The 25,131-nt window shown below is 38.9% G+C and overlaps 3 protein-coding genes across 3 annotated transcripts; all 3 read right to left on the reverse strand.

Annotated features, from left to right (window-relative positions):
* Positions 1-12,657: 12,657 nt before the first annotated feature.
* On the reverse strand, positions 12,658-14,042 carry LOC128217810 (uncharacterized). The gene has a single exon (XM_052925206.1). The coding sequence runs from the start codon at positions 14,040-14,042 to the stop codon at positions 13,068-13,070; it is 975 nt and encodes a 324-aa protein (XP_052781166.1). The 3' UTR covers positions 12,658-13,067.
* A 47-nt stretch (positions 14,043-14,089) lies between these two features.
* LOC128217811 (uncharacterized) lies at positions 14,090-14,853 on the reverse strand. Its single transcript, XM_052925207.1, has 2 exons — positions 14,774-14,853; positions 14,090-14,571 (listed from the first exon to the last, which is right to left on the reverse strand). Exon 2 carries the CDS (start codon positions 14,567-14,569, stop codon positions 14,090-14,092), a length of 480 nt encoding a protein of 159 aa, XP_052781167.1. The 5' UTR covers positions 14,570-14,571; positions 14,774-14,853.
* A 5,293-nt stretch (positions 14,854-20,146) lies between these two features.
* Positions 20,147-22,502, reverse strand: LOC128217812 (uncharacterized). Its single transcript, XM_052925209.1, has 2 exons — positions 22,398-22,502; positions 20,147-22,195 (listed from the first exon to the last, which is right to left on the reverse strand). The coding sequence occupies exon 2, from the start codon at positions 21,710-21,712 to the stop codon at positions 20,417-20,419; it is 1,296 nt and encodes a 431-aa protein (XP_052781169.1). The 5' UTR covers positions 21,713-22,195; positions 22,398-22,502; the 3' UTR covers positions 20,147-20,416.
* Between the last annotated feature and the right edge of the window lie 2,629 nt (positions 22,503-25,131).

Consider the following 25,131-nt stretch of genomic DNA (forward strand, 5'->3'; position numbering starts at 1 on the left):
GATGTTTCATACCTCCTTATTATTCTTAATACAAGTAATTCATGCTCATATATTAACCTTGGCAACGAAACAAGACATTATGGAAACTTTAAACTAAGTTGGCTGGAGAAACAGTCATAACGTACTTCTTATCACTCGTGAAGTAGGCCTTATTTTAGGCCAAGACTTAATTTATGTAGAGTCAATATAATCTTAAGGTATATATATATATATATATATATATTTCTTATCAGGTGGTATAAACAGAACCTTTTTAATAGGGCGCTTTAATACTACACTTATCTTTTGAGTGATCAAGTGAATGTCGTAAAAATTGAATAATTATTTATATTTATGATGAAGGCGCAGTGTACGTACCATGAATATTTCAATGTTTACAGACAAATATAAATTGATAACGTTAAATAATCGGGTAGTTGGTCATATGTTGTACAAACAATCTTTAATAAATTAAAATCCTTAGAGGCTAAAGAATTTATTTCAGCTTATATGATCCAAAAACAATTTTGAAAAAATGCAAACTATCGGGATAGTCGCTCAATAAATGGCCTCTTTAGAGGCATATAAAACATTTTTTTTTTAAAGTTAACTTATGGCATAATGTGCTCTAATGAAGTGCCCCTGTCACCAGAACCAGTAATGTCGGTCAATCATTATTATATAATATATGAAAGCCACGCAGACTGTGAACGACACAAATAAATATTGTTAGATATTAGACAAAAAGAACAGGTCAGACACTACTTAGTATATGCCCTATACATTATATGGTCAATTCACCAATTTGAATGCAAAATATCATTGATTTCTAGTGCTCCACGACCAAAAAACGCCATATTTGGGGAGAAAGCCCCACTTGTGTACTAAACATTAAACAACGTTAGAAAAATATAATTTGTTGAACGTTACCTCTAAGTAAAATGCCTATATTCGGTGTACGAGGACAAAAAGTGCGATGAAAAATATCAAAAATAAAAATAAAATCAAGTAGATCCATTGTGCTTCTAACCTTTTAAATAGTGGAGGTAGCCTATTGTTTGAGATGGAATTACCATGCTTTGATTCACTGGCATGTGTATATAAGAAGAAATAAGGCATGTAACAATGAGTAGGAACTTCTGAATTTGTGTATTTTGCCCTGAAGTTTTTATTTTGTGGGCGTTTTGGTTAGTAATTAGTTAGATTTAGTTTTATATTGGTTTCACAAACTGTGTATTTGATGTAACATTTTTCAATATAAAGAAAATTAGTTGAATCGCTTGTTGAACGAAACCCGATAGATAGGCATTTTCGTCGGGTCGTTCCATATTAAAGCTAAGTTTACTTTGAAAAAACAACAACACGGCGGACAGTGATGCAACACGTGTTTTGAAACACAATTAAGTTGAAAGAGGTAAATGATCATATGTGGTATCATTCTTTTGAAGACGTTAAAAAAAATTGACAACATGCAAAGTCTCCCGCACATTGTTGATACTGTACACAAACATTTCTTTGTTACTTCAGGTAAAACTTTTGAATTAGGTTTCAAAACCGCCGAAACCTTTCAAACCAAAGCTGAAACTAGTTTGATATGAACAACTTGAAACGTCTAAAAGGGCCAACCATACGCGGTATAGGAACTGCGTCTGCTTATTATCTTATTAAGTTCGTCTGTATGGCTCCTGGCATGACAATATTTTGTTAATGCATATTACCACATTGCGGAATTATCCAGTTGATTTCGCGAAAAACTTCCACTAAATTATATGGAAAAAATTCAAGAATTGCCATAGCGACTGCTCCCATATCCAATTACGTTGCAGGTCTCAGTTTGACACTCGGTCTCAGAAAAATGAGCCCATTATCACTGACGCCATATGTCTGAGTATGTTTTTCTGACGAAAAGCCATTTCTGCGTTGCATACACTTCAGAATAGTTTTATAATACTCGTAAGCATTTAGTATGTAAAATCCGTTTGTTAATAAAATAAATGCTGAGGTGATCAGAACACCAACATGGAAATATAAAAAAAAGTTTATTCTAATCTTTAATATTTGCAATGTGGCACTTTCATTGACGTCGCTTTAAGTTTATGTTACGAGTAGTTTCATGACGTCATTAGTGAATATAATAGCGAACAGGAAGAATATTATATTTTCACAGGATTTTAATAGAAAAATGAACTATAAACTGAAATATATCAACAACAAAACGAGAGGAAAAAGCATATGAAATTTATGATGTCAATCACATAATTGTGTTCCAATATTAGAGTGTTAAAACTCCATATTCTGGCATAAAACGAAAGGGAGCAAAATCATATCACAAATGTGTTAGAATTGGTTGTCTTTTCATTTGTATCTCAACATTTCATACGTGATTCTTGCCAGATTATATTGATACTTTGACGCACGATGTTTTAAAGAGAATTATCATAAATAAGCAATTGCTAGTAGGTTAATGGTGTATATACCGATCGATGAAATGCTTGCTTTAACAAATACCGTTTTGCGTTGTATGACATTAAACATTTTGTTACACAGATTTGTTTTAATTTGTTCATATATAAGCTTGGGTAGCGAAAGCAGACATAATAAATGCTTGACTTTAAAAGTTGTCTGGAGAAAGTGCCATATATAACATTTTTCCTACCACTCATGAAGTAGACCTTATTTCAAGCTAAGACTAAATTTATGTAAAGTCAATATAATCAAAAGGTATATATATCTTTCTTATCAGGTAATATTAACAGAACCTTTTTGAAAAGACACTTGAAAACCACACTTAACTTTTAAGTGTTCTTTTGAATGTCGTAAAATATTATTTTTGTTTACAAGAAAGCCGTAATGCACGTACCAGGCAGCAGTATTTCGATGTTTATTTGCAGACAAAACACCTGTTTAAACATCAGGTAGGTGGTTGTACAAACAATCTTTAATAAATAAAAGTTTTAGAGTCTTTCTCAGACGAAGTTTTTATTTTTGATAAATATGTTGTGACAAGTATGAATTTGGGTATTCATATTTAAATTATTATGATAACCGGTTAAATTAAATATTTGAGAGATTAAGTAATGAAATATAGCCCTTTAACACTACTTGATATTGTTAAATAGTGTTTAGCCCCTTTCGGTAGCATAAAATCATCGGTTGTTTGTGTTTATGTTCGGTTGCATTGTCAAATGTTTATAGAAATGGCTGTCATCGTTATAAACTACAAATACGAATTCATTCATTTTGAAGAAAGAAAACTAAACATGCAAATCTTACGAATAGCAAAGTAAATACCGCTATCACACTTTCTAGCAACCTTCTCGAAGTCCACTGAAATGGCAATGGGCAAACTCTCAGAATTAAACTATTTCATACACTGTTATTTCCCTACATTTGAGTTGTCTGAAATGCGTCGAAGGAGTCGGGTCACCAGCCGCACAGAGTAATTCCGAATTCAGTTTTCGGGTCAAATGGTGTGCGTAAAAATTGCTTTGGCTGCACTAGCAAAGAAATCCGGAATAATAACAATGGGAGTCGGGTCACCAAAAACCCCGAACGTTGTAGAAATACTGAAAATCACAAATGTGTCCATGAAACCATATAAGTAAAAATTAGAATGTTACACACACGGACGACGTTAACAAAATGGTTAACTTTTACAATGTTCTTAACCGTCTTTAAAAGCATCTCCGAAAACATATCAAGAGTCAGACTTATCGAAACGACGTGGGGACAACACTACCTATATAAAAGTAACAATATCGAAAAGAACGATGTCTTCCTTTCAAAGTTTTGCCTGAAAAGAATTTGCATGTTTGCAGTATTACTGAGTGAACTCATGATCATAAAGCATTAAATGTGCACACTATAGGTTGATGCATGTTTTAGTTTATCTTTTTGAAATGCATTACATCGTGCATTTGACTTTAATGATCAAAACATAAATGTTTGCTTTAATATTAAATAAAAAAATGCCTATTTTGTGCGCCTTTAAAGGTATGCATATGATACTGCATAGCACTGACAGACATATCTGATTTGGTGTATTTATTCGTCATTGTTTTATATTTAACATTAAAAAAATAACATATGACATCATGTGCTTAGAAATAATTCTGCTTATTGAGTATCTCTACGATACCTAGGATGTCGAACCACATGATCAGTGTTTCTGCCAAGAGAATGGGGGCCCGGAATTAGCTTCAGAAAGTTCAATTGTTTGACCCCATCTGAAGGCCATTGGCAATGCTCGTATGCATCTGCCACCAGAACCAGCATTGTCGGTCAACCATTTTAATAAAGTATATGAAAGCCACCCAGACTGTGAACGACACAAATAAATGTTGTTAATTATTTAACCAAAGGAACCAATGCTACATGCGTTTTTTAAAAACACAGCCATCCTATCCCTTATAGTTTGACAGGCAAAGTTTAATTTTCCGGCGAAGGATTGTAGAAGTCGCATTTTAATTTATTCCGCGGTATAGGCTTGCGCAAATTGTTGAACACTACGCTTATGTTATTGATATACCGAAACCACCTTATCTAGCAAATACAAAATTGTCTGAGTCATGATCAATCGACTCGAAGTTGTTTGGCTCCGAGCCAGGCTAAAAAGAAAATCATTAAGAGACGGGGCGTAACTGCAACAGAAACTCTTTCATTTGTCAAAGTAGTAATTATCTCCCATTTTAGCACACATGATAAAAGTAGACGGATATTGTGTAAATGAAGATTTAATGTCTCAAACCCCCTTAATAATCACATATGCGACACAGTCGAACATATAATACTTTACTGTTCATAAACGAGGTTCACAGCTGTCATTCACGCTAAGCATGGAGAGCTCAATGAATAACTGGGCGACAAGCGTAGCTTATTTTCGAAATAGACCAAATGGATATGTTCTAAAGGTCAAAAACTACTAAATAAATGTCCTTTACATTCAATGGTCAATTGACCAATTTGAATGCAAAATAACACTGATTTCTAATGCTCCACGACACTCAACGCCGTATAAAGGGAGAAAGCCCCACTTGTGTACTAAACATTAAACAACGTTAGAAAAAGTAACGCATCTCCTAAGAAAAATGAAATTGGTTCAACGTTCAATTTATTCGGTAAAATGACAATATTCAGTGTTATATTGATCTGTCTTAAGTTTGGTTTTGTTTTAAAAAGACTAATACAACTAATAATTCTGAATCACGGTGGTTGTAAACAACGCTTACAGCTATTAATTCTGCATCACGCTTTGAGGACAAAGTTTAAAACTAGTAATTCTGTATCACTATGATCTCGTTTTCCTCGTTTCAACTGGACACACTATTTACATTTTTCTTGAGATTATTTAAATGTTTTCTTGCTCAAATTTCATTGAATTAAAATAAATTTTGTTTGCAGCGGTAACGTTGATTTTACAAAACTCGAAAGAGAAATGAAAAATACTGAAACGTTTTTGTGTTACATTTATTTGGTGATGGAAATTTCTTTCATACATGAACTCGTTTTTTATCAACAAGGTATATAAAAAAGTATGTTATGAAAGAGAGAGACGTATCAAACAGGTATAGAAAGAAAACATACGTTTTTACAAGTCGTTTTCAATTTGAGATATAGTTCAATCATGTTGCTTGCAAAAGTTTAATCAGTTGTTATTAATTCTTTGAAGCAGTAGTTTTACTACATGTCACTTGGCTGCATTGTTTTTGGGATAGAGTTGCACTTATTTCGCGTAGCAAATCTAAGCCTGGTCCAGCCAGTCTACCGGTTCTAAACAGTGGCCCAGTATGTTAATAGGTGTGTCTACTTGACCATGACCTTGGCTATTCAATACGTTTTTAGATTTTGTTTAGATATGTCTCAAGTCCTCTGTCGTGCTGACCAAGCTGTCTGTATGTGAAAAACTGGATGTAGTTGTGGAATGGGAAGCAGTCAATTACTGCTGGTTGTCTCTTTTGTCTATTCTTCTCGCTTATTTTTTTGAAGATTGTATACAGCAAAAACTCTGGTATACAACATGGCTGGTGCCTTGTGAAATGCATACAGTAACAGGTTCATTTTGTTAATATGTCTGTGTTAGAAAGAATTAATTAATTGAGTAACACAAACAATAACACGTATACTTTACTTTTAATTATAAACCAACGTTTCGGCGCCAAGCGCCTTCTTCAGGGTTATAATAACAACTACAAACGGACGTTACGTCAAGAACGACGCAACGTCGTTTGGCAGGAAAACGTATGTCATATTACTTTTTACAAAACTTTATGTAAAAATAATTGTTATAGATGCTTTCGGATTAAATAAATACAAAAATTTCCTATAGTAATATATTATAAACAAGAGCTGTCACAGTATGTGACGAATGCCCCCGAATATGACATTGACCTACGAACAAGGTCAGTACATGAAAAGTTGATCTTGCCTTTACGTGTCAAATACATATGGCAAATTATTTTAAATTGCCTCTGAACATAAAAATACCACCCATACTTGACAACCGACACGGTTATGTCCTTATATTCAGAATTCCCTTGTGAATAAACAATTAGTGTATCTTTCACCTTAGAGGTAGGGACATGGGTCTTGCACACGACACGTTGTCTTCGTATGTGGAACACATGTAGCAAGTGATTTTAAAATCTGTCCATACAAGAGAAAGTAACAGCCCTGACACGACAACCTATACTCTATGTCCTTATATGCAGCACTCCATTGTGAATAAACACTAAGTGTGACCTTGACCTTTGAGGCAGGGACACGGGTCTTACACGCGACACGTCGTCTTGGTATGTGGAACACATGTGGCAAGTTATTTTAAAATCTGTCCATACAAGAGAAAGTTACAGCCCGGACACGACAACCTATACTCTATGTCCTTATATGCAGCACTCCATTGTGAATAACCACTAAGTGTGACCTTGACCTTTGAGGTAGGGACACGGGTCTTGCACGCGACACGTCGTCTTCGTATGTGGAACACATGTGGCAAGTTATTTTTAAATCTGTCCATACAAGGGAAAGTTACAGCTCGGACACGACAACCTATACTCTATGTCCTTATATGCAGCATTACATTGTGAATAAACACTATGTGTGACCTTGACCTTTTTGAGGCAGGGACACGGGTCTTGCACGCGACACGTCGTCTTGGTATGTGGAATACATGTGGCAAGTTATTTTAAAATCTGTCCATACAAGAGAAAGTTACAGCCCGGACACGACAACCTATATTTTATGTCCTTATATGCAGCACTCCATTGTGAATAAACACTAAGTGTGACCATGACCTTTGAGGTAGGGACACGAGTCTTGCACGCGACACGTCGTCTTGGTATGTGGAACACATGTGGCAAGTTATTTTAAAATCTGTCCATACAAGGAAAAGTTACAGCCCGGACACGACAACCTATACTCTATGTCCTTATATGCAGCATTACATTGTGAATAAACACTAAGTGTGACCTTGACCTTTGAGGTAGGGACACGGGTCTTAAAGGCGACACGTCGTCTTGGTATGTGGAACACATGTGGCAAGTTATTTTAAAATCTGTCCATACAAGAGAAAGTTACAGCCCGGACACGACAACCTATACTCTATGTCCTTATATGCAGCACTCCATTGTGAATAAACACTAAGTGTGACCTTGACCTTTGAGGTAGGGACACGGGTCTTGCACGCGACACGTCGTCTTTGTATGTGGAACACATGTGGCAAGTTATTTTAAAATCTGTCCATACAAGGGAAAGTTACAGCCCTGGACACGACAACCTATACTCTATGTCCTTATATGCAGCACTCCATTGTGAATAAACACTGTGACCTTGACCTTTGAGGTAGGGACACGGGTCTTGCACGCGACACGTCGTCTTGGTATGTGGTACACATGTGGCAAGTTATTTTAAAATCTGTCCATACAAGAGAAAGTTACAGCCCGGACACGACAACCTATACTCTATGTCCTTATATGCAGCACTCCATTGTGAATAAACACTAAGTGTGACTTTGACCTTTGAGGTAGGGACACGAGTCTTGCACGCGACACGTCGTCTTGGTATGTCGAATACATGTGGCAAGTTATTTTAAAATCTGTCCATACAAGGGAAAGTTACAGAGCCGGACGGACGGACGGACGGACGGACAGACGGACCATAAAACCATATATAGGAAAAAACGAAAGCAAGCTTAACTTATTTTTAATTGCAAATGTCGCGAATGAAAATGGTTCGTCTCTCAGGGCGACTGGAATTATCCAAATACACTTTTATAAAGAAATAAAACTATAAAGTTTCCAAATTTATCAAACGATGTTTACGTCTCCATCGACAAAATATGAGTGCCCTTTGCACGAGGAAAATACCGCCACCAGCTGTGCACGAGGCAAAATACTTGAATAAATATAGAAAGTGAAAGCGAAAATGAAAGTGAAATTAGTATATGAATTAGTGGATGATAGGAATGACTGAAATGCCTGAAAGGAATGAAAGAATAGGAAAATGGATTATCACAGGAAAGATGGACTTGGAAGGTATGTGTACTGGATAAACATACATGTAGACATATGGCACTAACACAAACATATAGAGCAGGGCAAATTGACCCCGCGACACCCTCCCCCCTTCGGGTAAATTGCGTACGGCAATAGTTTACTGTCCATAGTTACTAACATGAAAACAAATGTTGTCAGAGCATAAGTTTGTCCACTAAATGAATACCTTAAGATTTCATAAGTAACTACTACTACATTCTATACTTATGTGCACTGTTAAACACTAGCTACACATATACATACAAACTAAATAAACATACACAAAAAACTGAAATAGGCCTATTTCCATGCAATACCAGACCCTGCCTTTATGGCGTAGTCTGAATTAAGACTTGCTCAATGTCTTAAACAGAATGATGCACATTATGTTATCATCATATATTATACAACTGGCACAAAAGCTGTATGAAAACATATCACGGAAAATCTTGTCAGAAGATTTTACCAAATTTCTTCAAATGTATTAAAAAAAAATCTCAATCTGCAAAAAAAAAACAACTCTTAATGTAAATGATGTGAATACTTTGATGTTAATAGTTTATTTCATTGTTGGTGTAACGGTAAATGGTGACTATGTGACCCACGTGTCACTCTGCATCCAAGCAGGGCGCTGAGTGATGCGTCTCGTCCTCCGCTGTGGTATCACATACCTTGGCGATGGCGTTGCCAAACTAGGTGTTACATCCGCATGTGTCGTATCCGGTAAGTTGTCGCATTGAACGGCAGTATTAGCTACAGCTGCAGTAGTTGACAATGCACTCTGCGGTAACGCTTGCTGAGCCTCAGTAATACTGCCAGAACAATATGTATCGTCGGCTACATCGATGCCAGACAGATCCCTTGAATCAAGAGAACGAAGAGGTGCAAGAAGTGGAATGCCAGACAAAGGCAGGATAAGGTTCCTGTGAAGAGTTCGCACTGGACCTCTAGCAAACTCTTTTCTCACTCGAAAGACGGGGATATCAGGATTCGGCTGACTGATGACGACATACACGTCCCTGCCCCACCGATCCGCAAGCTTGTGGCGACCCCTGATACCAACCATCTTGACAATAACCTTATCGCCAACCGCTACCTTCGCTTCCCGTACTCTTGTATCGTAACGTCTGTTGTGACGACGAGTTTGGCGTCGAGCCTCACGAGTCGCAGCTTTGTAGGCAAACCCAAGACGTTCCTGAATACCCTGAATAAAAGTAGACCTATCTGAAGAAGAAAAATCTGGCTCAATGCCCAAGAACGCATCTATTGCTAGTCTCGGATGTCTCCCGAACATCAAAAAGTATTGCGTCATGCCGGTACTCTCATGCCGAGTAGCATTGTAAGCGTGTACCAATGTTGGTAAGTGGGCTTTCCAGTTCTGTTTCTTCTCATCATCGAGTGTCCCAATCATGTTCATAAGTGCTTGATTGAAACGTTTGGCCATGCCGTTGCATTGTGGGCGATACGGGGTCGTACGACTTTTCTCGACCTTTGCAATGTCGCAAAGTTCCCTTATAATAGCACTCTCAAAGTTGCGTCCCTGGTCACTATGTAGATGACTTGGGAACCCGTCATGTACAATGACCTGCTCAAATAGCGCTTTGGCAGTGGACCGAGCTGTTTCATTTCTCATTGGTATGGCCTGCACATACCGAGTGAAATGGTCTGTGATGACCAACACTTTCTCATATCCTCTTTTGGACATATCTAAGGTAAGGAAGTCAATGCATACAAGCTCGAGAGGGTACGTGGATCGATGGAAACCAATTCTGCAGAGACCTTTTCTCTTGTCTTACGACAAATGCACCTCTCACAGAGCCTGATACGTGTTTCAACAAACGAGTCGAGACCTGGCCAAAAGAATCGAGATCTTATCAAAGAAAGTGTACGTTCCCTGACCTGGTGACCTGCCTCATCATGTAGACCCGCTAATATAACATCGTAAAAGACGTCTGGAACAACCAACTGGTCTACAGGATGACCATTTGACATACCATGACGGTACAACAAACCATCCCGAAAGAATAACATGTTCTGCTCCCTCAGAAACTTCCTGACTGACTCATCTTCTAATGACATCTGGCGCCGAGTCAGTCTAAAACTTGACTTCATATTCTCTGCCACCCTACTGATAGCTCTATCCCGAGCCTGTTCAACCTTCCAGTTAATATCAGCTAATGGAGTGAAAGGATCAACCTCGTCCCTTGGTGTCTGAGCTGCCGTTTGTGAGAAGGACAAACACTCAATAATAGGACAAACTCTCACTAGATGGTAATCAAACAAAGCTTTGAAACATAACGTTATTATCACTCAGCGAGACACCAGGAAGACGGGAAAGAATATCTGCATCTATATTCTGCATTCCTGAACGGTAGACAATATTGAAATGGAAGGCTGACAACACCGCTAACCATCGGTGTGACAAAGCGTCAAGTTTCGCTGATTTGAACGCATAGGTCATGGGGTTATTGTCGGTGCGAACGCAAAATTAATTACCATAAAGGTAATCGTAAAATTTGTCCACGACAGCCCATTTGAGTGACAAGAACTCAAGCTTATGAGCCGGATAATTGCGTTCACTACCGCGTAATCCAAGAGACGCGTTTGCGACGACCTTTTCGACCCCGTCAACTTTCTGATAAAGAACAGCTCTAAGACCGACACTGCTTGCATCAATGTTGAGAATAAATGGCTTAGAGAAGTCTGCATACGTAAGAACAGGAGCCGAACACAAACGATCGATAATGATCTCAAATGCTTTCTAATGGATTTCATCCCACAGGCTGACGTTCTCTGCTTTTCTTCTTCTCCTTCGTGTCCCCAACAAGCAAATGGTTGAGTGGTTTGGCGAGATGGGCAAACTGGGGAATGAACCGCCTGTAATACTCCGCAAACCCGAGAAAACTCCTCAACTCCTTCAAATTAGAGGGCACCTTCCACCTCCTCAATACTTCAATCTTCTCAGAATCTGTCTGCAGCCCATCCTCACTTACAACATGACCCAAGTACTTTACCTCTCGCTGAAAGAACTCACACTTACTCCCTTTCAGTTTCAACACAGCAGACTCCAAGCGCTGAAAGACAGATTCAAGACGTCTGGAATGACTATCAAGAGAATCACTAAATATGATTATATCATCTAAGTAGATGAGACACTCCTTCAAGTGCAGTTCTCCCATGCTACGTTCCATGAGCCGATGAAATGTGGCTGGGCGTTAGTTAAACCAAACGCCATCCTGTTACACTCAAAGAAGCCGAGAGGCCCCACAGAAAAAGCAGTCTTGGGCTTATCAGCCTCTTTCATGGCAACCTGCCAATAGCCGGAACGTAAGTCAAGCTTACTGAAATACTTGGAGCCAGCGAGAGCGTCAAGTGTCTCATCAATACGAGGAAGAGCGTAAGCATCCTTAATAATTTTACTATTAAGGCGCCGGAAGTCGATACAGAAACGCAAAGACTTATCCTTCTTTCTAACGAGAACCACATTGGAAGAGAAAGGAGATTTAGATTCTCGAATAGCTCGTGCATCCATCATCTCACGCAAATGCTCCCTCACCTCTTCAAACATCCCAGGTGGAATCCGTCTATATGGCTCTTTAAATGGAGTAGAATATGTAAGGTTAATCTCATGCTCAACCAAAGACGTACAACCCAAGTCAGTGATGTCTGTTGAAAACAAGTGTTTCCACCGAGAAAAAAAAGTGCTGGCCTGCATCGACCTCATGAAGAGAGCAAATGACAGCCTTGGGAATGATAGATAAAGTCTTAACAGAGAGATTGCAAATTCTAACAGGAATCTTACTGAACGACGTGTTTGGATTAACCCGAACAATTCTGGGGCTAACACTCAATCCTTGTGACCGCTCGTCAGTATCTGTCATGCCATCAGTAAAATCTCCCACTCCTCTGACCAAACCGGTAACTGTCTTAGTCTCATTCGGCCAAATTATGATTGGTTTCTTTGAAAATGCCTTCACAGAAAGTGTGTTAACTGTTGTCAAGGAAGACAATACATCTTGCCATACAGGAGGCATATGCTGTAATTGTGAAGATGACTTGACATAGTTGATAACATTGGTGCCTACCAGCATAGGAACACTAGATGAATAATCTATGTCAGGTATGATCAGTACCGGTACAGATACAGGAACAATATCCACCGACGGAAATGTCATATCAATCAAACAGTATCCACAATATGGAACCTTCGCATCATTTGCACCAGAAATATCAAGTTCAAAATCTTTTAGACTATAAAGTTTAGGCCTAGGGTAAAAAGAGCGATAAAAACGTTGGCTTAGAGTAGTAACCATTGAACCCGTATCAAGCAAGGCAGAACAGGAAGTGCCATTGAAAAGAACAGTCGTCTCATTCGGTCTACCAATCAAGGGCGCTTTGTGAATGGGCAAAGCACAACATTGCAACATTAAAGGCCCCAACAGTCCCTCACAGTAGGAAAGACTGTTTTTTGCTGCTTCATACTGCCCACAGCAGTATAACATGGATGCAAACTTTAGTCTGCTGGACAACACGTCAGAGTCAAAGGAGTGTTTGTACAGGTTAAGAACGTCCTGTGTGATTGGTAGTCCGAGTTGGATAAACCTGGATGCTTGGACTGACGCACACGTGCAAAGTAGATGAGGAATAATTACAGAGAAAAAACTCGTGTTGTACATCAGATGCCCTCTCGGATATGTTGACTAACGTTATGATGTCTTGAAACTTGGCCTGTACGTATTGATACCATTCGAGGTTTTGACGGTTTTGTATTGGTACTTGTGTACTTGCATAGCACCGTCCATGATATCGCGATACTACCTCGAAGGATATACTTTCATTAATCATTTTCCTAGACATATTTTCACTGTTCGTAAGGTGTAAAATCAGCGCTGACATTCTCGCACCAAGTGAGTCCATCTGTACTTCATAAATGCACTGCAGGTCAGAGGTAACCATGCTATTTATCATTTCTGTGATAACTTTAAGTTCATGCTTAAATAACTTACCAGTGAAGAGATTTACGTTCGAAATGGTGTAGTGTGGACAATTCTTAATCTTCAGCCACCTTATAAGTGTGTTTAGACAGTAAATAACACACTGTACAAGGTTACATTCCTTCCATATGCCTGGTGGGTATGTCTCTATTGTAAATAACATGGCCGTCTTGATGTGAAAAGTGCTAAGCCGATCTCCAACTACTGGCTTAAAAAATGACTTGCTAATTATTTTGATTAACACATACGTCTTGTGCTGAACAGAGTTCATGTCAAACACAAGGAGTCTTTCCATTATTGAGGTGGAGAACCTCCATTCCCATTTTGACTTTGGGTAGCTCAGGTCATTTCGAATGACATGAAGCGCAGTAGAGCGACACCTTGTTGACCTTTCAGGAGAGTCAGAGTAACCCTGTGGCACCAGGAACACTCCAGTCTGTCTTGCTCTGGCCAGTGTGTCAGGTTTAGGCCAGTGTCCATGCCGGGGTCTGTTGAACAGAAACTGGCACTCCTGTGGAAGACTGGCACAATAATAGGCCATAACTCTATCAATGTCTTCACACCAGCTCCTGGATGGACCGTGTTGCACTACTTGTCGGCGAATTCCGTTATAGATTTATAATACTGTACTTGACTATTTGTCCGCAATACCCTCCCTTCACTGTCTAGCACATCACTTTGAAACACCACATGTTTCCAAGGTAATGGAAGGTCAGGTCTCACCATCTGCAGTCTGCAGTGCTGGGGTGGGTAATGTTCTGTCTTTAATACAAGAAGATGAGACTTCCCTTGCTTCCACTCACCCAAGTCCAATATCACAGGAAATGCATCATCGTAGAGCAATGTATCAATGTCTGATTTCATCCCAATGGTTGTAGTCCCCTCGCTCTGGCTGCCAAAGTGAAAGAACTTGATGTTGTTACCTATACATGTACCTGTGAATGTTAATATTGGCTCGATCCCAAGCCACGTCCTCCTTCTCCTAGCGATTATGTACTTGTTCACCCCGATGTCCTCAAGCACCCGGGAAAGACGTAGGGACATCAGCCTTTGGTCCTCTCTGTCCATGGCTAGTTTAATATAAACTTCATAATATATTGTAAATTGTGTGGCTACGTAGACTAAAGCATTGATTTACCAATGTATTTTATTTTTAGAAAATTTTATTTAGAAACTACCTGAAAATACTTGTTTATACAAGACATTTAGTTTTCTGAAATATTAATGAATATTTCCAAATTGTAAAATATTTGTATATACAAATATACATACCTTTGTAAAATACTGAATAGGGAATTGTATGTTGAAAATATCCAATCTGATTGTCTTTGGTAAAATAAATAGTTTAAAACTCCTGTGGTAATTTATACCTTGACATTGTGTCACCTGTTTCTAAAAATATATTTGTATTTTGCGACAGGCCATACCATTAAATAAGAGGTATATTAAGTTGTTTTTGAAAAATATAATATATCTTTATTTCTATTAAGAAAGTTACATTTAGAAAGTAGCTAAAATAATTGTTTATACATTACATTTTTTTTCATAAAACTTCTAATTGTTAATGTTTATGAATGTTCCCAATTTATGAGTAAAATAGCCTTACCTTTATTATGAACACCTTTGTTATATATAGATATTGATTGAATTGAGTGTAAGTGCCTTTAAAGTAACTCGCTCATGGTATGTAAGATGCACTTTTTTAATTACGAAATAAAGTGTGGCAAATCGTAAGGAGTGTTTAAACAAAAATACCAAAAACTGAAATCCTTCAGCAAATGTTGATATTTGCTCAAATATCGTCAAAATTAATTACGGCTGTAGTGTTGTGTGATTGGTTGATTGACATTATCACGTGATGTTATCAATGTATCCTTAACAGGTCAACATATCCACATCTTTAGAGTCCCAGTGGCCGTTAGGACTAGCGGGCTGTTTTCTATTCTCTTTTTTTTACTTTACCGGTGTGGGCTCGAACCACACTAAAACCAATATATCTTTTTTTCGCTATAACTGTATTTGTTATGCAACTTCGATATCATAGAGTATAATTATGATAAAATAAGTGTTTTCAGATGCATTACCGGGAAAACTAATTTTTGATCAAAAACATAAGCGAGTCACTTTAAAACTTCCTGTTTAAATTTTTACCTTGACATTTTTCTAATAATAGATTGTTTACATTGGGTTGTATCTTATCGATTTAAAGACTATAATTATTGTGATTAAGTACTCTTACGCATTTATACATCAGTCGCTTTGGTAAGCGGTCTTATCTAGAGGGACCATCCTACAAACGTCTTAAGTCTCAGTTTGAGCCCAGGGCCCATCTTTGTTAACGTTTTAAGTCTGAGTTAGAGCTGAGGTCACATATTCACAAACGTCTTAAGACTGAGTTTGAGCCCAGGGACCATATTTACTAACGTCTTAAGTCTTTGTTTGAGCCCAGGGCCGATATAAACTAACGTCTTAAGTCTGAGATTGAGCCCAGGGACCATATTCACCAACGTCTTAAGCCTGAGATTGAGCCCAGGGACCATATTCACCAACATTTTAAGTCTGAGTTTGAGCCCATGACCCATGTTCATTAACGTCTTAAGCATGAGTTTGAGTCCATGGCCGATGTTCAAAAACGTCTTAAGTCTGAGTTTGAGCACAGGGCCCAATTTCACTAACGTCTTAAGTCTGGGTTTGAGCCTAGGCCCCTTATTCACTAACGTCTTTAGGCAAAGTTTGAGCTCAGGGCCCACATTCGCTAACGTCTTAAGTCTGGGTTTCAGCCCAAGTCCCATATACACTTACGTCTAAATCTCAGTTAAAGCCCATGCCCTATATTCACTAAAGTCTAAATCTCAGTTTAAGCCCAGGGCCCATATTTTTACTTACGTCTGAGTTTGAGCCAATGAACCTTATTCACTAACGTCTTTAGTCTCAGGTTGAGCCCAGGCCCAATATTTACAAACGTCTTATGTCTAAGTTTGAGCCGAGGCTCCATATTTACTAACGTCTTAAGTCTAAGATTGAGCCCAGGGCCATATTCACTAACGTCTTAAGTCTGAGATTGAGCCCAGCGCCATATTCACTAACGTCTTAAATCTAAGTTTGAGCCCAGGGCCCATATTTACTAACGTCTTAAGTCTGAGTTCTAGCCCAGGGCCCATATTCACTAACCTCTCAAGTCTGAGATTGAGCCCAGGGCCCATATTCACTAACGTCTTAAGTCTGAGATTGAGCCGAGGCCCCATATTCACTAAATCTTAAGTATAAGATTGAGCTAAGGGCCATATTCACTAACGTTTTAAGTCTAAGATTGAGCCCAGGGCCCATATTCACTAACGTCTTAAGTCTGAGTTTGAGCCATGGGCCCAAATTCACTAACGTCTGTAGTCTGAGATTGAGCTGAGGCCCCATACTCACTAACGGCTTTAGTCTGAGATTGATCCCAGGGCCATTTTAACTAACGTCTTAAGTCTGAGTTTGAGCCCAGGGACCATATTCACTTACGTCTAAAATCTAAGTTTGAGCCGAGGCCCCATATTCACTAATGTCTAAAGTCTGAGATTGAGCCCAGGGCCATATTCACTAACGTCTTAAGTCTGAGATTGAGCCCAGGGCAATATTCACTAACGTCTTAAGTCTGAATTTGAGCCGAGGCCCCATATTCACTAACGTCTTAAGTCTGAGATTGAGCCCAGGGCCATATTCACTAACGTCTTAAGTCTGAGATTGAGCCCAGAGCCCATATTCACTAACGGCATTAGTCTGAGATTGAGCCCAGGGCCATATTAACTAACGTATTAAGTCTGAGTTTGACTCCAGGAACCATATTCACCAACGTCTAAAGTCTGAGTTTGAGCCGAGGCCCCATATTCACTAATGTCTAAAGTCTGATATTGAGCCCAGGGCCATATTCACTAACGTCTTAAGTCTGAATTTGAGCCGAGGTCCCATATTCACTAACGTCTTAAGTCTGAGATTGAGTCGAGGGCCATATTCACTAATGTCTTAAGTCTGAGATTGAGCCCAGGGCCATATTCACTAACGTCTTAAGTCTGAATTTGAGCCGAGGCCCCATATTCACTAACGTCTTAAGTCTGAGATTGAGCCCAGGGCCATATTCAATAACGTCTTAAGTCTGAGATTGAGCCCAGGGCCATATTCACTAACGTCTTAAGTCTGAGATTGAGCCCAGGGCCATATTCACTAACGTCTTAAGTCTGAGTTTGAGCTGAGGCCCCATATTCACTAACGTCCCAAGTCTGAGATTGAGCCCAGGGCCATATTCACTAGCGTCTTAAGTCTGAGTTTGAGCTGAGGCCCCATATTCACTAACGTCTTAAGTCTGAAATTGAGCCCAGGGCCATATTCACTAACGTCTTAAGTCTGAGTTTGAGCTGAGGCCCCATATTTACTAACGTCTTTAGTCTGAGATTGAGCCCGGGGCCATATTCACTAACGTCTTAAGTCTGAGATTGAGCCCAGGGCCATATTCACAAACGTCCTAAGTCTGTGTTTGACCTGAGGCCCCATATTAACTAACGTCTTAAGTGTAAGATTGAGCCCAGGGCCATATTCTCTAACGTCTTAAGTCTGAGATTGAGACCAGCGCCATATTCACTAACGTCTCAAATCTGAGTTTGAGCCGAGGCCCCATATTCACTAACGTCTTAAGTCTGAGAATAAGCCCAGGGCCATATTCACTAACATATTAAGTCTAAGATTGAGCCCAGGGCCATATTCACTAAGTTCTAAAGTCTGAGATTGAGCCCAGGGCCATATTCACTAACGTCTTAAGTCTGAGGTTGAGCCCAGGGCCATATTCACTAACGTCTAAAGTCTGAGATTGAGCCCAGGGCCATATTCACTAACGTCTTAATTCTGAACTTGAGCCGAGGCCCCATGTTCACTAACGTCTAAAGTCTGAGTTTGAGCCCAGGGCCATATTCACTAATGCCTTAGTCTGAGATTGAGCCCAGGGTCATATTCACTTACGTCTTAAGTCTGAGTTTGAGCCGAGGCCCTAATTAATTAATTCTGTGTTTGAGCCCAGGGACCAAATTTACTTACGTCTAAAGTCTGAGTTTGAGCCGAGGCCCCATTTTCACTAGCGTCTTAAGTCTGAGTTTGAGCCCAGGCCCCATATCCACTAACGTATGAAGTCTGTGTTTGAGCCCAGGGGCGATATTTACTAACGTCTTAAGTCTCAGTTTGAGCCCAGGCCCCATATTCACTAACGTCTTAAGTCTGAGTTTGAGCCGAGGGCCCATATTCAATAACGTCTGAAGTTTGAGCTTGAGCCCAGGGCCCATATTCACTAACGTCTTAAATCTGAGTTTGAGCCGAGGGCCTTTATTCACTAACGTCTTAAGTCTGAGCTTGAGCCCAGGCCCCATATCCACTAACGTCTTAAGTCTGAGCTTGAGCCCAGGCCCCATATCCACTAACGTCTTAAGTCTGAGCTTGAGCGCAGGGCCCATATCCACTAATGTCTTAAGTCTTAGTTTGAGCTGAGGTCACATATTTACATTCGTCTTAAGTCTCAGTTATATCAATTTTGCGAGTATCCCATATAATTGCCGTACTAATTTGCTGCAATTAAACCTTTTTAGTTAGCTTTGTGAACAAAAAGCTACCCGAATGGAGATATCGAGGCCCAATATCTGTTTTTAATTTCCTGTTTCGTTTGATGCTACATTTACTATCAATATCTCTTTTTTTCGTGTTATGATCTAGTTAGTCATTGGAAATGAAAAGCAGTTTTTATTTTGCCAAAAGCAAGTTTAATCACGCGGATAACTCAACATCCTAATAGAATGTCGGTTAAATAAAAGAGAAAACACAATCAAAATAGTATTTCTTTTGGAGTCCTTTTGATTGCGGACTTTGTATAAAACCACAGAGGCTATTTGAAGTGAAGTTCCGATCATCGATTAAAATCGAAGATTGATTGATTCGACCTAAAATTGGCGACAATCGATTTTATATTGTCATAGTCGACCATCGATTCAACTGGTAAGCTGTTTTTCTTCTGTTTTCTCGTTCGGGTAATTTCCGCCATTTTTCTCCTTTGACTTCATTTATACATTCAGAAGTGTTCAGTTGTTATAATAAACAAATTGGCCTTAAGTAGCAACAACACTAAATCACTACAAACATACACATACCATAAGCATAGCTAAGGATAACGAATTAATGTACAAGAATTAAACTACAATTATAAGTATTGTCAAAAACCCAGTGTACTATCAATAATCGGTAATTTAAGTGGAGCCGATTATCGATAGTCAAACTAGAACCGATTCTCAACACTACCTATTTGATATGGGACGGCACTGACTTACCAGTTTCAAATCACTGTACTCAGAATCTACCGAAGACAAAGGTCTATGTTAAAAAAATAAAAAAAATAATGATAACATGAGTGTGTACACGTGCGACGGTTCCAGTAAGAGCAGAGTATCCTTAACAATACTGCTGATAGCTTGAACATTTGTTCAACCACTTAATACAACGATCAGTTTACACCTTCCTTGAGATTATTTTACATTTTCTTTGTTCAAATTGCATTGCATTATTACTAGGTCTGCAGCGGAAAAGTTTTTTAACCTAAATTGAAAAGAAATGATAAATACTAAAACGTTTTTGTGTTACATTTATTTGGTTATGGAAATTTCTTTCAAACATGAACTTTATTTCTTTATTCATGATTATGTTATGATAGAGATTGTAGTATCAAAATTAAAAGAACAGATATAAAATGGGATTTGTTCCAATCGTTTCCAAGCTGAGATGCAGTTCAATCATATTGCTGACTTAAGTTAAGCCAGTTATTAAGTCGTTGATGCAGTAGTCTTGCTATATGCCAGTTGGCTGCATTGTTTCTGGGATAGAGTTGCAGCGATTTCTTGTAACAGATCAAGGCCCGATCCAGCCAGTCCATCTGTTCACAACAGTGACCGAGCAGATTAAGCGCCAAGTGTCAATGTGACCATGACCTATGTCTTCCTGTATGTGTTCCCCTAAGTACCTGTCGAGTTTCCGCAGCTTTTCCATTGCTCTGTTATGCTGACCAAGTTGTCGGTATGTGCGAAACTGGAGGTAGTGGAGGAAAGGTTCACAGTCGACTACGGCCAGGTCCATCCACCCATAGGCAACTGCTGGATGTCGCTCTTGTCTGTCCGCATCGCTTAATGTTTTAAACATTTCATACACCAAGAACTCAGGGATACAATATGTTTCGTATCTTGTGAAATGAATACAGTTACACATGTGTTTTGTTAAAATTTCTATGTTAGATCGATTTAAGGCATATTCCAGAAAGATACCATTTGGTATTATTGTTGCCCTTCCTGAACAAGCACAACATTGCAACATTAAAGGCCCCAACAGTCCCTCACAGTAGGAAAGACTGTTTTTTGCTGCTTCATACTGCCCACAGCAGTATAACATGGATGCAAACTTTAGTCTGCTGGACAACACGTCAGAGTCAAAGGAGTGTTTGTACAGGTTAAGAACGTCCTGTGTGATTGGTAGTCCGAGTTGGATAAACCTGGATGCTTGGACTGACGCACACGTGCAAAGTAGATGAGGAATAATTACAGAGAATAACTCGTGTTGTACATCAGATGCCCTCTCGGATATGTTGACTAACGTTATGATGTCTTGAAACTTGGCCTGTACGTATTGATACCATTCGAGGTTTTGACGGTTTTGTATTGGTACTTGTGTACTTGCATAGCACCGTCCATGATATCGCGATACTACCTCGAAGGATATACTTTCATTAATCATTTTCCTAGACATATTTTCACTGTTCGTAAGGTGTAAAATCAGCGCTGACATTCTCGCACCAAGTGAGTCCATCTGTACTTCATAAATGCACTGCAGGTCAGAGGTAACCATGCTATTTATCATTTCTGTGATAACTTTAAGTTCATGCTTAAATAACTTACCAGTGAAGAGATTTACGTTCGAAATGGTGTAGTGTGGACAATTCTTAATCTTCAGCCACCTTATAAGTGTGTTTAGACAGTAAATAACACACTGTACAAGGTTACATTCCTTCCATATGCCTGGTGGGTATGTCTCTATTGTAAATAACATGGCCGTCTTGATGTGAAAAGTGCTAAGCCGATCTCCAACTACTGGCTTAAAAAATGACTTGCTAATTATTTTGATTAACACATACGTCTTGTGCTGAACAGAGTTCATGTCAAACACAAGGAGTCTTAATTATAGATTTATAATACTGTACTTGACTATTTGTCCGCAATACCCTCCCTTCACTGTCTAGCACATCACTTTGAAACACCACATGTTTCCAAGGTAATGGAAGGTCAGGTCTCACCATCTGCAGTCTGCAGTGCTGGGGTGGGTAATGTTCTGTCTTTAATACAAGAAGATGAGACTTCCCTTGCTTCCACTCACCCAAGTCCAATATCACAGGAAATGCATCATCGTAGAGCAATGTATCAATGTCTGATTTCATCCCAATGGTTGTAGTCCCCTCGCTCTGGCTGCCAAAGTGAAAGAACTTGATGTTGTTACCTATACATGTACCTGTGAATGTTAATATTGGCTCGATCCCAAGCCACGTCCTCCTTCTCCTGGCGATTATGTACTTGTTCACCCCGATGTCCTCAAGCACCCGGGAAAGACGTAGGGACATCAGCCGTTGGTCCTCTCTGTCCATGGCTAGTTTAATATAAACTTCATAATATATTGTAAATTGTGTGGCTACGTAGACTAAAGCATTGATTTACCAATGTATTTTATTTTTAGAAAATTTGATATAGAAACTACCTGAAAATACTTGTTTATACAAGACATTTAGTTTTCTGAAATATTAATGAATATATCCAAATTGTAAAATATTTGTATATACAAATATACATACCTTTGTAAAATACTGAATAGGGAATTGTATGTTGAAAATATCCAATCTGATTGTCTTTGGTAAAATAAACAGTTTAAAACTCCTGTGGTAATTTATACCTTGACATTGTGTCACCTGTTTCTAAAAATATATTTGTATTTTGCGACAGGCCATACCATTAAATAAGAGGTATATTAAGTTGTATTTGAAAAATATAATATATCTTTATTTCTATTAAGAAAGTTACATTTAGAAAGTAGCTAAAAATAATTGTTTATACATTACATTTTTTTTAATAAAACTTCTAATTGTTAATGTTTATGAATGTTCCCAATTTATGAGTAAAATAGCCTTACCTTTATTATGGACACCTTTGTTATATATAGATATTGATTGAATTGAGTGTAAGTGCCTTTAAAGTAACTCGCTCAAGGTATGTAAGATGCACTTTTTTAATTACGAAATAAAGTGTGGCAAATCATAAGGAGTGTTTAAACAAAAATACCAAAAACTGAAATCCTTCAGCAAATGTTGATATTTGCTCAAATATCGTCAAAATTAATTACGGCTGTAGTGTTGTGTGATTGGTTGATTGACATTATCACGTGATGTTATCAATGTATCCTTAACAGGTCAACATATCCACATCTTTAGAGTCCCAGTGGCCGTTAGGACTAGCGGGCTGTTTTCTACTTGTTTTTTTTTTACTTTACCGCTGTGGGCTCGAACCACACTAAAACCAATATATCTTTTTTTGCTATAACAGTATTTCTTATGCAACTTCGATATCATAGAGTATAATTATGATAAAATAAGTGTTTTCAGATGCATTACCGGGAAAACTAATTTTTGATCAAAAACATAAGCGAGTCACTTTAAAACTTCCTGTTTAAATTTTTACCTTGACATTTTTCTAATAATAGATTGTTTACATTGGGTTGTATCTTATCGATTTAAAGACTATAATTATTGTGATTAAGTACTCTTACGCATTTATACATCAGTCGCTTTGGTAAGCGGTCTTATCTAGAGGGACCATCCTACAAACGTCTTAAGTCTCAGTTTGAGCCCAGGGCCCATCTTTGTTAACGTTTTAAGTCTGAGTTAGAGCTGAGGTCACATATTCACAAACGTCTTAAGACTGAGTTTGAGCCCAGGGACCATATTTACTAACGTCTTAAGTCTTTGTTTGAGCCCAGGGCCGATATAAACTAACGTCTTAAGTCTGAGATTGAGCCCAGGGACCATATTCACCAACGTCTTAAGCCTGAGATTGAGCCCAGGGACCATATTCACCAACATTTTAAGTCTGAGTTTGAGCCCATGACCCATGTTCATTAACGTCTTAAGCATGAGTTTGAGTCCATGGCCGATGTTCAAAAACGTCTTAAGTCTGAGTTTGAGCACAGGGCCCAATTTCACTAACGTCTTAAGTCTGGGTTTGAGCCTAGGCCCCTTATTCACTAACGTCTTTAGGCAAAGTTTGAGCTCAGGGCCCACATTCGCTAACGTCTTAAGTCTGGGTTTCAGCCCAAGTCCCATATACACTTACGTCTCAAGTGTGAGTTTGAGCCCAGGCCCCATATTCACTAAAGTCTAAATCTCAGTTAAAGCCCATGCCCTATATTCACTAAAGTCTAAATCTCAGTTTAAGCCCAGGGCCCATATTTTTACTTACGTCTGAGTTTGAGCCAATGAACCTTATTCACTAACGTCTTTAGTCTCAGGTTGAGCCCAGGCCCAATATTTACAAACGTCTTATGTCTAAGTTTGAGCCGAGGCTCCATATTTACTAACGTCTTAAGTCTAAGATTGAGCCCAGGGCCATATTCACTAACGTCTTAAGTCTGAGATTGAGCCCAGCGCCATATTCACTAACGTCTTAAATCTAAGTTTGAGCCCAGGGCCCATATTTACTAACGTCTTAAGTCTGAGTTCTAGCCCAGGGCCCATATTCACTAACCTCTCAAGTCTGAGATTGAGCCCAGGGCCCATATTCACTAACGTCTTAAGTCTGAGTTCTAGCCCAGGGCCCATATTCACTAAATCTTAAGTATAAGATTGAGCTCAGGGCCATATTCACTAACGTTTTAAGTCTAAGATTGAGCCCAGGGCCCATATTCACTAACGTCTTAAGTCTGAGTTTGAGCCATGGGCCCAAATTCACTAACGTCTGTAGTCTGAGATTGAGCTGAGGCCCCATACTCACTAACGGCTTTAGTCTGAGATTGAGCCCAGGGCCATTTTAACTAACGTCTTAAGTCTGAGTTTGAGCCCAGGGACCATATTCACTTACGTCTAAAATCTAAGTTTGAGCCGAGGCCCCATATTCACTAATGTCTAAAGTCTGAGATTGAGCCCAGGGCCATATTCACTAACGTCTTAAGTCTGAGATTGAGCCCAGGGCCATATTCACTAACGTCTTAAGTCTGAATTTGAGCCGAGGCCCCATATTCACTAACGTCTTAAGTCTGAGATTGAGCCCAGGGCCATATTCACTAACGTCTTAAGTCTGAGATTGAGCCCAGAGCCCATATTCACTAACGGCATTAGTCTGAGATTGAGCCCAGGGCCATATTAACTAACGTATTAAGTCTGAGTTTGACTCCAGGAACCATATTCACCAACGTCTAAAGTCTGAGTTTGAGCCGAGGCCCCATATTCACTAATGTCTAAAGTCTGATATTGAGCCCAGGGCCATATTCACTAACGTCTTAAGTCTGAATTTGAGCCGAGGTCCCATATTCACTAACGT

This window comes from Mya arenaria, chromosome 14 (assembly GCF_026914265.1).
Source record: "Mya arenaria isolate MELC-2E11 chromosome 14, ASM2691426v1".
Classification (NCBI taxonomy): domain Eukaryota; kingdom Metazoa; phylum Mollusca; class Bivalvia; order Myida; family Myidae; genus Mya; species Mya arenaria.

Coding starts and splice junctions, on each gene's coding strand:
- LOC128217810 (XM_052925206.1), bottom strand. CDS start 14,042: ATGGCCTATTATTGTGCCAGTCTTCCACAGGAGTGCCAGTTTCTGTTC.
- LOC128217811 (XM_052925207.1), bottom strand. CDS start 14,569: ATGGACAGAGAGGACCAAAGGCTGATGTCCCTACGTCTTTCCCGGGTG.
- LOC128217812 (XM_052925209.1), bottom strand. CDS start 21,712: ATGAACTCTGTTCAGCACAAGACGTATGTGTTAATCAAAATAATTAGC.